The sequence below is a fragment of the Arvicola amphibius genome, chromosome 8 (genome assembly GCF_903992535.2).
Source record: "Arvicola amphibius chromosome 8, mArvAmp1.2, whole genome shotgun sequence".
Taxonomy (NCBI): Eukaryota; Metazoa; Chordata; class Mammalia; order Rodentia; family Cricetidae; genus Arvicola; species Arvicola amphibius.
Genome location: NC_052054.1, coordinates 69,815,977 through 69,828,749, shown reverse-complemented (window position 1 = coordinate 69,828,749; position 12,773 = coordinate 69,815,977). Strand labels below are relative to the sequence as shown.

Here is a 12,773-nt window from a genome sequence, read left to right as displayed (position 1 = left end):
TCATTCCGAAGAAAGCCATGACCATACCTTCACTCTTCATGTTTATGCCTATGGATGTTTTGCCTGCACACATGTATGTGCACCACATGCATTCAGTTCTCACAGAAGCCCAAGAGGGAGTCAGATACCCTGGAATTGACATTACAGATGGTTATAAGCCACCATGTGTGTGCTAAGAATCAAACCCGGGTCCTCTGGAAGAACAGTACTCTAAACAGAGCCATCTTTTGAGACTCATAGCTGAATGTTAAGGATCCTCATTTAGAATTTCGTGAGTCTTAGCATGCTTTCCTGTGGGTTGAAATGTTTCAATTCAGAGAAAACTACTACATAAATACCAAAAAAAAATGCTAAAAATATATTCAAATGGTCCCCAGATAGAGACATAAACAGAGCAACCGGAAGCAAGAGGATGGAACACATATTATTATTCTACTTTTACTTTATTTCAGTCATATAAATTGAAGCTATTGGATTAGAGATCAGCTGACATATTCTATAGGTTTACCTAAAGAACACCAAAGCAAGAAAAGCTTGGAGGAAGGCATAACACAAATTCTTTATCTTGAGTGATAAAGAGGCTGAAGTGTCCAGATCCACGTATGTAAGGGATGGAGTCCATGAGCCACCTAAGTAAAGTAGAGAGTCCCCCAGAGCAGCCCAGAGCACATCAGCACAGGGCAAAGGGCTTCTGGGAATGGCATTGCATTCCTGTCTTCTTTCCACCCACTTCACCTCCCTTGAGATATTTTGCAGGGGATTAATTCCCTCCAGGGATCAGCTTGCTCTAAACCTTTATAATCCAGATTAGTGGTTTAGCTCAGTTCTCCCTGGGTTATCTCACACTAGAGCAGGGACATGGGTTTTTACAGGGAAGCGACAGACTGTGCTTCTGAGAAATTCAACCTTCAAGGCCTCCTCCAAGCTAAGACTTATCAGGCTCATCATCACAGCCCTGTGAGGAGTAGGATACTCTCTTGCCAAGAAAAAGAAATGAGGTTGTTGTTAGAGGAGCCAGGCAGAAAGTAGGCTGTGTGTGGAACTTTTTGAAAGATTTTCTTTTCTTCCTTCAGACTGTGAAAAAGTTCCCCACACCATCTTTTCCCAAGGGAGATACAGAAGGAAAATCTGTAGGAAACAGAGAATTAGGGAAGATGTCATGGCCCCTGGAATGTTTGAGTGGCAACTGATCATAGTACAATTCATATTTACGTACACATTCTCCCTTCTACATTTGCTTGTACACATGTCTCTTCTCCCAAGTAGCAAAGCAACTGTTTGCAGCCATCCCCAAGTCCACACCATGGCAAGTCCACAGCCACCCTCCACCCTCCACCCTCCACCCTCCACCCTCCACCCTCCACCCTCCACTCTCCACTCAAGGACTCCTGGGAATCCAATCCTCTACAAGCATTCAACCCATGTTGACAAGGCAGCATGTGTCTGCATCTTCTTACCTCTTCAACGAGACATCATCTTCACAAACTCTGAAAAAGAAAATTTCCTGTGAAGTTCCTCTTGGTGAAAGCAACTTGTTTCACATCTTATTCCCTTGAAAATAAGTCCCTCACTGGGGCTCACTAATTGTTGTTGTTGTTGTTGTTGTTCTAATGTGTATTGGTGTTTTGCCTACATGAGTGCCTGTGCACCACATGTATACAGTGCCCGGTGAGAACAGAAGATCTCACTGGAACTGGAGTTGGGAACTGCCATGGGTTCTGGGTCCTCTGGAAGGGCAGCTAACACTCTGAACCACTGAGCCATCTCTCCAGACCTATCTCACCAATTGTTAAGCTGCTGGCTAGGGACTGAACCTCTGATCACCACCTCTATCCTCCACCAGTTACAGGCATGGGCTCATGCCTGAATTTTTTTTCTCACATGGGTGCTAGGTATCCAAACTCAGGGCCTTAGGCAAATGCTCTTACCCACTGAGCTCTATCTCCAATCTTTGTTCTATCTTTCAGCCCTCCTGATGCCATCTTACAGAAAAGAAATAGAGGCTAGTAAGGGACACTGGCATGATTGTGGTCAAGTGGACAGTGAATGGAATGCTCTGAATGGACAGATTGCCCATTACTTTGTCTAGATGTAATGTCAGATGAATTTGCTGGTTCCACCACATCTTGGGGTCATTTTATCCTTCCCTTGCTTATAGTTGGCCTAAAGATCTGTCTGGTAGCCTGACCTCCACCTCTTTACCATTTTCACTGATGCACAAGGTACATCTGTGACTGGTAAAATTCAGCAGGTACCTAACAAAATTATTAAGTTTCTCAATGGCTGGGGAGCTGGATCAATGGGTAGGAGTGCTTGTTACAAAAGCATGAGGAGCTCAGTTTGAATCCCTGGTACTCACATTAAAAATTCCAGTGTGCACCTATAGCCACAGGGCTGTAGAAGGTGGTAAGAGGAGGACTGTTGGGGCTTGCAAGTTACCAGCCTAGCTTCAGGTTCAGAGAGAGCCTCTGTCTAGAGGGAATACAGTGGAGAGTGACAGAGCTGGACACCCAGTGCCCTCCTCTGATCTCTGTGAGTGTGTGTACACACATTTATGGTACATTGGCCTCACACACAAACACCAGCAAAAGGAAGGGGTGGGTGGGAGATCCTCAGCTGTCCTGCAGCCTGGAAACAAACACAAGGTAAGTTCCATGGAAAAGAGAAACTGTCTAGAAGGCTCACAGTCAGGTTTAATGTATTCAGGCAAGGGGAAGGGAAGATTCTTAGCAACTGGTGATTGGCATGTGTCCTTAAGGGATGCAGAAGGTTTAGAAGTGCAACAAGTGGACAGGGCATGTGATACAAAGGAAGAGAAGTTGGAGGATGTGCAACAGGAAACACATTTCTCCAGGGCACACCAATTCACAGCATGGTTGAAGAAGACAGGAATGGGTGGGCTGAAGAGGCATGGACTTGGAGAACAGACTACACATGGTGGCCCCATGCCTGAAGGCAATAACTAGATGCTAAGTACTTTAAACCAGAGAATATCAGAATTTAAACTTTATGTAGCCAACCTATGCCTCCCTCAGCTATGAACCCATAATATACTAAGTTTATAGTTATTATCAACTTGACACAATCTACAGTTATCTGGGATGAGGAAACCTCCACTGAAGAACTGCCACCATGAGATTCACCTGTGGACATATCTGTGGGTATTGTTTGGTGGCCAACTGATACAACAGGTTCCAGTCTACCGTGGGCAACACCATTCCCTGGGCAGGTGGTTTCTGCATGAGAAAGCTATCTGAGCAAAGACCAGTGAGTGACCTGTTTTATCACAGCAACAGAAATGAAACTAGAACATACCTTCAAGTGCAAACATGGAGAACACATGGGGAAGGAACAGATGTAGATTCCTGGATTTCTATCCAGTGCATTACCTTCAAAGTCAACAGTGCCATCTCCATTGATGTCAGCCTCCTGTACCACCTCGGAAATCTCCCGAGGTGTGAGCTTCTCCCCCAGCAGCCTCTGCATGGCCTGCTGCAGCTCTGCCAGTGTGATCTCCCCATCTCCATTGGTATCAAACTAAACAGAAGCAATGGGGTTAAATCAGCTTTAGTGGTGACTACAGCCTCAGAGAAGGTCGGGGTTCCAGCCACTCAGCTGAGTATTAAGGACATGTCATCAACTGGAATGTTGGCTCCTCAAGGATAGGATAGGGCTTCTTTTAAATTTGCATCTACATTATTTTTAACATCTTTGTTGGGATGTAGTTGATATCTAAAGAGCTATGTATGTACAATGCACACAACTTGATGAGTTTAGACATATGCATGGATTCATGGAATCATCACAACTACTGTGACAGATATCCATCACAGTGAGGAGCTCCCTGGTTCTTCTTAGCTTTTGTTTGTTTTCCATGTCTTTAAACAAATTATTACATTTGTTGTTTGTTTGTGTGTGGGTACATGTGTGGGCACATGCATACCATGGTGTACCTGTGAAGGTCAGAGGATAATTTGCAGTTGTTTCTTTCCTTCCGCTATGTGAGTCCTGGGGATTGAACTCAGATCATCAGGTTTGGCAGTGCCTTTACCCACTGAGCTATCTTATTTACCCCATGTTTTTATTATTATTATTAATTATCAATATATTTTATAATTTATTATGACTATTATATTATTATAAATGTTTGGTAGAATATTTTATTTATCCCTTGACAATTTTATTCATCCATTGACATTTTTTAATTATGACATTTGCAAGAAGATATATATAATACTAGAAACAATTGTGTTAAACAAAATAAGCCAGATGCAGAAAGACAAAAATCAGATGTTCTCTCTCATACAAGCAACATAGACTTAAATCTGAGTATGTATGTACATGCATGTGTATGTCATGATACTAGAATGCAGACAATGAGAGAAGAGGGATTCTTAAGGGAGAAGAAAAGAGGGAAGGAAATAAAAGAATACTTGTGGCATGAAAGTCAAAGAAGACCAAGGCCTTGTGCACACTAAAGCAGTGTTCTACTGCAAAACCACACTCCCAGTCCCTCACTGTGGGATTCTAGGAAGGTGCTTTGCCACTGAGCCATGCCCCAATCCCTCACTGTGGAATTCTAGGTAGAGGTTCTATCACTGAGTCACATTCCCAGCCCCTTACTGGGGTATTCTAGGCAGGGTTCTAACACTGAGCCATGCCACTAGATCCTGGAGACCTTGTCTGTTTCTTATTATGTTCAGCAGTTAGATTTGCCTCCCTTCCACAAGCATCTTCCTGTCCTACAGCCTCTGTAATAGAAGTTTCCTTCCCCAGAATAGCTCTGCCCTTCTGGAAACAACAAACCCATAGATTCTTCCTTCCTGTTGCAGGAACTAAGATTAGAGGTTTCAGAATTTGCCTTGGAAAACATGGGGTATAGGATATCATTTGCAATACTTGATCCTTGGGTTCTTCATATGTGTGACAGGAATAAGTGTGTGCTTACTCCTAATATTGTATATAAGGATTATATAAGATGAATACATATTGCCAAGTGTTTGGAATATATGATTCTCCTTCCCTTTGTCTCTAATCTCAACTAGTTGATTTTAGTGGGCACTGCCCATGGTATGGACTAATAAAACTATCCCCTTGAGGTCTCCCGCACCCCTCTCTGCATTATGGAGTTATTAACTCACCTCCTTGAAGGCATCTCTCATCTCCTGGACACCAATCATCCCTGCCGTCTCTGCAAGCAGTTTGGGGGTCATCAGCTCCACAAAATCTTCAAAGTCTACACGGCCACCAACTGAGGAAGAAAGACCATGGTTAGCAAGAATTCCATAGGCTCTGAGCTTCTATCCCTGCACTTTCCCATTTAAGTCAGAATAGGTCAGCTGCCATCTTCCTGCATGCTAATGGGTTTTTTTAGTCTCTTCTATTATGACATGTAATTCAATCTTGTTAACTCACATCCATGCCTAGGAGTCAATGTAATTCTGGATTCAATCACAGAATCAACTTAGGTTTCCATTTAATGATGCATTGCCAAACAGTGCTACTCAGTAACACTGGGTCCAAGTCCAGGTGTGTATTCAACATCCATCAAGCTACTCTACTGATAAGAACCTACATATGGTAAGGGCTCATTAGAGAATGTGACTTTTCCCACAGTGGCATACTTTCTACAACATGATGAATAAGTAAGCCATGATCATATCTCTACTGTATTGTCAGGGAAACTAAAAACCAGGAATATTCCAGAAATATCCCACTGTTCAAAAATGGCCACAAGGAGTAAATAATAAAAGATAGACTCGTGTGCCAGGGAGATGGCTTCTCAGGTAAAGAGCATTTGCTGTCCAGTTTGACGACACTGAGTTTGATCCCCAGGACTCACATGGTGAAAGGAGAGAACTGACTCTGGCAAATCGTCCTCTGACTACCACACAGATGCTGCAGCATTCACATGCACCCCCTCTTCCACCAACACACAAAATATATAAATGCAATTTGAAATTTTTAAGTGGGAAGCTGGGTAGGCTCAGCTATTAAGAGCACAGTCTGCTCCTGCAGAGGACCTGAGTTTATTTTTCTGAACCCATATGGTAGTTCATGACTGTGTGTAACTCCAGTTCCAGGGAATCTGACGCCCTCTTCTGGCTTCTGCAGGTACCAGGAACATACTTGGTGCACAAACTTAAATACAGGCAAAACATTCATACACATGATATTTTTAATCTTTAACGTTTTTAGTGATAAAATGTGCAACTAGTATCTAGATCCATCTTTAAAATCCTCTTTCTAACCACTTCAAATGCAGCACACTGAAAGCTGCTTTCTAGCAGGCAGCTCTTTCCCCTTAACCACTTTCCTATTTAAAGTGCTACTCTCAACCTGAACACCTTTCTCACTCCCACCCTGTCCCAACTCTGGGCGTGTCCCCGACCCCTGCCCTCACGGTTCATGCGGATTTGTTGGCCCAGCTCAGTCAACTCCATCTCTGTAGGCATGTAACCCATCGTCCTCATGAGATTGCCCAAATCCTTGTAAGAGATGAACCCATCTCGGTCCTTGTCAAATTCAAGAAATGCTTCCCGGAGCTCTAAAAAGGAAGAGAGAAGAGCTAGTTGTAGAGCAACCTGAAACAGTCAGTGGAGAAGACTGGTATCTCTTGAAATTATCAATGAGACACAACTAGAGATTAAATGTATTCTACGAAGAAACTGTATCTGAAGAATACAGTTTCTTCGTAGAATACATTTAATGAACTAAATGACTCATTTTTGAAAAAGCAGAGATTTGTAAAATGTGCTAGTGAGGTAACCCTTGAGAGCACTGAAGTCCTCAGAGTTTTGAGTGAAGTTACAAAGGATCTCAAAACCAACCAAAGGAAAAAATAGCAACGTTTTTTAAATCGCTCTAAAACTTATCATTTCTGAGTTTCTCAGACCCATGCAAATGAGGCAGACACACCCCATGGACACTCGGGAAACAGAGCCTAAACTGACACAGAATGAGCTGTGCAAATTACATTTAACAGGGAGAGGGGGAAAAGGAATATTCACATGAAAGAATTTACACAAAAATGCAGGAGAGGGCAGATGTGGGTGGCTATCATGGAAGGGCATTTGAGCAAAGGAGTTACCATCAATCTCATCCTGTCCCAGTGGTCTCTCCTAAAGGAACACAAGAAAAAGAGATTGGAGAAGTCCCACTTCCCCAAACAAGCCCATTGTTCTATCAAGCTTTCTGGTCCTTCACACTCTCCTCTATCTTTCTTCTTCCTCCTTCCATCTCCACCTCCCATCCCAGCTCTTCTCTCACCACCCTTTTCTCCCATCCCTCCCCTTTCCTGTCTCCTATCTTCACATCTTAATCTCTGACTGTCTGTTCTAAACATAAGAGAGTTGGAACCTCTTCTCTAGATAAGGAAAATATGTCTCATCTACTGTGTTCAGAGGGATGTCTGTGTCAAGCTCTTTCATTGTATTTAAACCTCAGAACCATGTCAGTGAGGTAAACTCAAATATTCTCATCTTACCAACGAGAAGCTGAAAAACAGGGAGATTAATGAGCCTACCAAAGATCACACAGTTCATACGTAGAATATCCCCCTCCAAGGGAGAGGTAAATCAATTAGTCCTGTTTTCTTTTTATTTATTTGCCTATTTAATCATTTTGAAATGCAAGCACTTTCCAAGTACTTGTGAAAATTTGAGGCAGTTAGTTTTTTCCTTTCTCCATCCTGGGGATAGAACTCAGGTCTTTGGACTTAGCAACAGGTGCCTTTACCTGCTGAGCATTCTCACTGGCCCTCATTGAATTATTCTGTATTTATTTATTTATTTATTTACTTACTTACTTACTTACTTATTGAGACAGTCTCATGTAGCCCAGACTAGTAGCCAAAAATGACTCTGAACTTTAGATCCTCATGCCTTCATCTCCCAGGCACTGGGGTTACAGGAACTTCCTACAACACCCCTTTTTTATGGAGCTAGGAATTGAACCCAGGGCCTCACATGTGCAAGTTAAACTCTACCAGCTAAGATACATTCTCAGCCACTTCATCCTTTTAAAAAATGAATTTTTGTTAACAAAGAAATGGGTTTGCACTGTGATGTTGTCACACATCTGAATCAGCGAGCTTTGCTGTCTTTGGCACCACACCACCTCTAGCACATGTTCCTCTCTTCCCAGTCCCATTTCTCCCCTGAAGTAACACCCTCTTCTGCTTTTATGACACACATACTCCTTTGAGATCACTCAGAGGTCAGACACAGGTCTCTTGACTCCCATGCCCAGTTCTTTCTGCTACATCCCTCTGACTCCAGCACCTCCATCCTCATTCCCAGTAAGCATCCCCTTGTGAGAAACCAGTGTTCAGAGTGGTTCATGAATATTCAGTATCAGTCTCACATCTGAGAATTGCTGGTCATTGTTCTCCACCCACGAGTACACCTGAGGGTAAGGCATAGTGCCTGGGAATTTACTCCTTGTCAACCTTATAATTGGAGACCACCTCACTTTGGATTCTTCTTTTCTTCCCATGCAAGCTCTTACCTTCCCTCAGCTCTCTTCCCTCTCCCTTCCCCTATCTTCCCTTCACTTCCTTTCTCCTGTTTTCTCTTCTCTGCCCTCCCTTTCCCCACCTTGATCCATGTCCCCCCCCCCTTCTCTTCCTTCCATGTTCTCCCCTCCCTTTCTACCTTCTCCTTTCTTTTCTTCCCCTTTCTGGTGATTTTAAAGGCTTACAATGAAGAACATGTTCCTAAGAATCAAACAGGACTAAATACGTGGAGCATTGGACTGAGCTCCCAAAGTGCAGTCAAAGAGAGGGAGGAGCAATAATATGAGCAAAGGGGTCAAGATTATGATGGGGACACCCACTGAAAGAGCTGACCTGAGCTAATGAGAGCTCACTGACTCTGGTCTGATAGTGGAGTAACCAGCATAGGACCGAACTAGGCCCTCTGAATGTGGGTGACAATTGTATGGCTGGAGCAGACTGTGGGGCCACTGGCAGTGAGACCAGAATTTATCCCTACTGTTTGTACTAGTGTTTGGAACCCATTCTCTTTGGAGGGATACCTTACTCAGCCTGATATAGTGCAGAGGGCCTTGGTACTGTCTTAAAGCAATGTGCTAGACTTTGTTTACTTCCCATGGGAAGCCTTACCCTTTCTATAGAGTGGGATGGGGGTGGGGAGAAGGGAAGGTGGAGGAAGCCAGAAGAGGGAGGGAGTGGGAACTGGAATTGGTATGTAAAATAAGAAAAATGTAGTTTTTAAAAATAAATAAATTTTAAAAATTAAATAAATTTTAAGTAAATAATAAATAGATAGATCCATAAATTGTGCCACTGATTAACTAACTATATAGACTTAAAGCAAAATACTTCGTGATTTAATGGTCTCAATTTGCTCCCTTGTAAAATAGGAATGAAATCATACCCAACCTCATGTGTTATTCTGAGGACTGAATGCCATCAAGCCTTTTGCACAGGACTAGGCACACAGCAAGACTCACTAAGCAGCAGCTGTTTTTAATACCATCAGCAGCAGCATCAACACCATCACTGTAACCATCATCATCAGAAGCGGCAGCACCACCACCATCACTATCACCACTGTCATCCCCATCATCACTACTATCACCATCAACATTGTCCTCAGCAGCACCATTATCACCACTGTATGATTTATAAAACAATGATGTTATCAAGAACAGCTCCATCCTAATCCCTTTTACATTCCTCTCACTCCACCATCCTGCTTTGCTCCTGACTTCTGATTGCTGATCCTTGTGCCCGTACGGTGCTACTTGAACTCAGTTCATGCTCTTTCCACCTGCTCCCCTTGTTGCTCAGCATTTGCACACCAGTTTTTCCCATGCCCCAGATTCCCTTGCTCTTCCTGCCACCTCACCCGCTGCTTCTCAGCAATGCCTTTCCTCAAGAAGATGCAGGCAGGGCCCATGGGAAACTGCATGGGGGCAGGTAGAGTTCACCAAGCTCTGATGTCACAATGGCCCCTCCTTTCTCCTCCCCTGCAGCAGGCAGCCCAGTTCCTGATTGCTTCAATCCTTTGCCAATTCTTCTTGCCTTTCTTGGACTCTCCTCAGTCCCTGTGACAGATCTGTGACAGCTCATGGGAAATCTCTAATCAGACAGTGGAGGGATAGAAGCTCTTCCTACCTCCCCATCTGGCTGGAGTGAGATGGGAGGGGAGAGCCAGTGTGGGCCTCTGAAACTCTTTTATCCCCAGAATGGAATTAGATAGTACATTTTGAAATGGGGATTAAAGTGAAGCCTCTACTCATTTGCTGTTCCAACAAGCATTTTGAACATTCATCTAAGCCTGACCTTTGGTGAGTGAAAGTTGGAAAGGATGATGTGGTATTTCATAAGTCAGTCATGTGTTCAAAGGAGCAGGATGCAAGAACCCTTGATACCAGGTCATATAGGCCTTAAGGGAACATGCTGTTGCTGTGCTAAATAGGTTGAAAAACTGCCTTCTAAATACTTAGTGCTACAATTGACTTTGACTAGAAAAGCCTCCTCTGTAGTAGGCAGTTGTTTATGCAGAGACAAGAGCTGGTCAAAGTGCTAAGAATAAATGTCTGCTGAATGCCCAGCCCTAACTGGGACATTGCTACCAACCCCTTCCTGAAGGCTCAGGAAACATTGAACAGGGGGGTTGAAAGAAAGTAAACACCAAAGGATGCGGGAAAGTACTATGAAATATTGTCTTCTGGATGAGGCATGTTCATTGCACTTATGTACTTACTGCACCTATGGTTACTTGCACAAGATCAAGTCAACAAGATCAGTTAGCCGTGGATTTTCAGACACAGAGAGAGATGTTGAGAGGTGTCAGGCAGTGTGGATACACTCAATAAATATTGTATATGTATATGAAATTGTCAAAGAACATATAAAAATAAAAAGAAACCACTTGATATGAGGTGTTGTGTGATCTCCTAAGGAGACATGAATACATGTCATTCTCCCTAAGACAGGGCACAAGCAGCCAACCAAAGAAAAGATTCCACCAAGCCTGACTAGGTGAATCAATGAGTTTATTGAAGTTGCCTACAGGGATATGAATGGTGAATTATCACCCAGATGCAGCTGCATCACCAAAAAGTCCATCTCAGCATGGATACTGATTTATAAATGCCACATACTGGACAATCCCTACATAACCTGCATACACTTCTACTAAAGAGTACTCTGTGGTGGTTTGAAAGAAAACGGCCCACAAAGGGAATGGCACTATTAGGAGTTGTGGCCGTGTTTGAGTAGGTGTGGTCATACTGCAGGAAGTGTGTCACTGTGGATGCAGGCTTTGAGGTCTCACATATGCTCAAATCATGTCCAAAGAGACTGTTGCCTGCAAGATGTTGGATTCTCAGCTACTTCTCCAGCACCATGTCTGCCAGCATGCTACCATGTCCCACCATGATAATGGACTGAACCTCTAAAATGTAAGCAAGCCAACGCAATTAAATGTTTCCTTTATAAGAGCTGCCATGGTCATAGTGTCTCTTCACAGAAATAGAAACCCTGACTAAGACAAAAGTTGGTACCAGGGACTAGGGTATTACTGTGATAGAACTGTTTTTGTTAGGAGGAATTTGAACTTTGGTACTTTGGGTTAGGAAAGCAGTAGAATGCTTTAAGTGCTGCTTAGTGGGCCATACCAGCAGAAGCAAGACAATGGTGATGAATGTGATTTGATGAGCTGGGGGTGGGGCAGGGCTGGCTTAAGAGGTTTTAGAGGAAAAGAATATTAATATGTGGCCTAGAGATCATTCTTGTGATATTTTGGCGAAGAAAGCAGCTGCTTTTTGCCCCTGTCCAAACAGTGTATCTGAAGCTAACGTGAAATCAATTAGTTCCATTGGCAGAGGATCTCATAACGGCCTAGGATAGACTCCATCATGTGGTTACTAGTACTCATGCTTATAAAGATGTGTAATGGAAAGGAACAGTCTGAGAGAAAAGCAAGAACCATGAAGTGGAATGGAGCTAAGTTCTGTGTTCAAGGAGACAAACAGATTAAGAAATGGAATAAAGGGAATGGTGACCTAGGACAAGATCCCACCCAGATAAATTTCCAACCTGTGAAAAGGAATTAAAGAAATGATTAGACTAGGATGTGATGATGTACACCTTTAATCCTAGCACCCCAGAGAGCAGAATATCAGATGTCCACCTCTGGCCTCTGCAAGTCCATAAATAGGTGCATGTGCACACACATGAACACATTTTTTTGCCTGACACAACATCCATCACTTTTAAGATTTTCCTGAATTTGATCATAGGCAACTATCAAAACTACAAAAGCAACTACTCATACCCTTCAAAAGGCCAAGGTCACAGAATGAAGGGAAGATTGAGAAACTCCTTGAACTTGGCAGACACCAAGATATGGACAGTGCAGCACAGGACTCTGAGCCCAGACCCTTCAACCTCAGATGTCAGTATTGTGACAAATGATAATTCACTAGTCATTTTTGGTATTCCTTGCCTCGTGTGTACATCACAGCAACCTCTCCCTTCATAGTCTCATAGCCTGGTACCTCCTTAATCAAGAATTCGCACTTGGCATTGTCCCTTTAGAAGATTTGTCAGGATGTTTTGAGGATATGGCAATCAACTTGCTAAGGTATAAACTGGAAAACAGGAAAAGAAGCCCTGGGTGAAGGGAAAGTGGTTCAGTCCTTAGAGACAATCCACCTTGCAACTGGAAATGGTTAAATTCATTCTTAAGGTGTCTCTGTGTCTTCTTTCTACGGGCCCACATGAACCCACATCTGTGCCA

At 43.2% G+C, this 12,773-nt stretch overlaps 1 protein-coding gene across 15 annotated transcripts in view; it reads right to left on the bottom strand.

Moving 5' to 3' along the window:
* Positions 1-424: 424 nt before the first annotated feature.
* The window catches only part of LOC119820365 (calcium-binding protein 5), a 57,589-nt gene continuing 45,240 nt past the window's right edge, over positions 425-12,773 (bottom strand). For 6 of the 15 annotated variants that reach the window (XM_038338589.2, XM_038338586.2, XM_038338590.2 and 3 more), the window contains 6 exons: positions 7,091-7,121; positions 6,404-6,547; positions 5,142-5,251; positions 3,390-3,537; positions 1,458-1,487; positions 425-1,128 (listed from right to left, as the gene is read on the bottom strand). In XM_038338589.2, coding sequence (XP_038194517.1) covers positions 1,462-1,487; positions 3,390-3,537; positions 5,142-5,251; positions 6,404-6,547; positions 7,091-7,121 — 459 coding nt within the window. In that variant the 3' untranslated portion in view covers positions 425-1,128; positions 1,458-1,461. Of the gene's footprint in view, positions 1,129-1,457; positions 1,488-3,389; positions 3,538-5,141; positions 5,252-6,403; positions 6,548-7,024; positions 7,122-9,872; positions 11,386-11,420; positions 12,071-12,773 lie in introns of those variants that run through there. The other 9 variants (XM_038338596.2, XR_005286490.1, XR_005286491.1 and 6 more) reach the window with 9 other exon arrangements.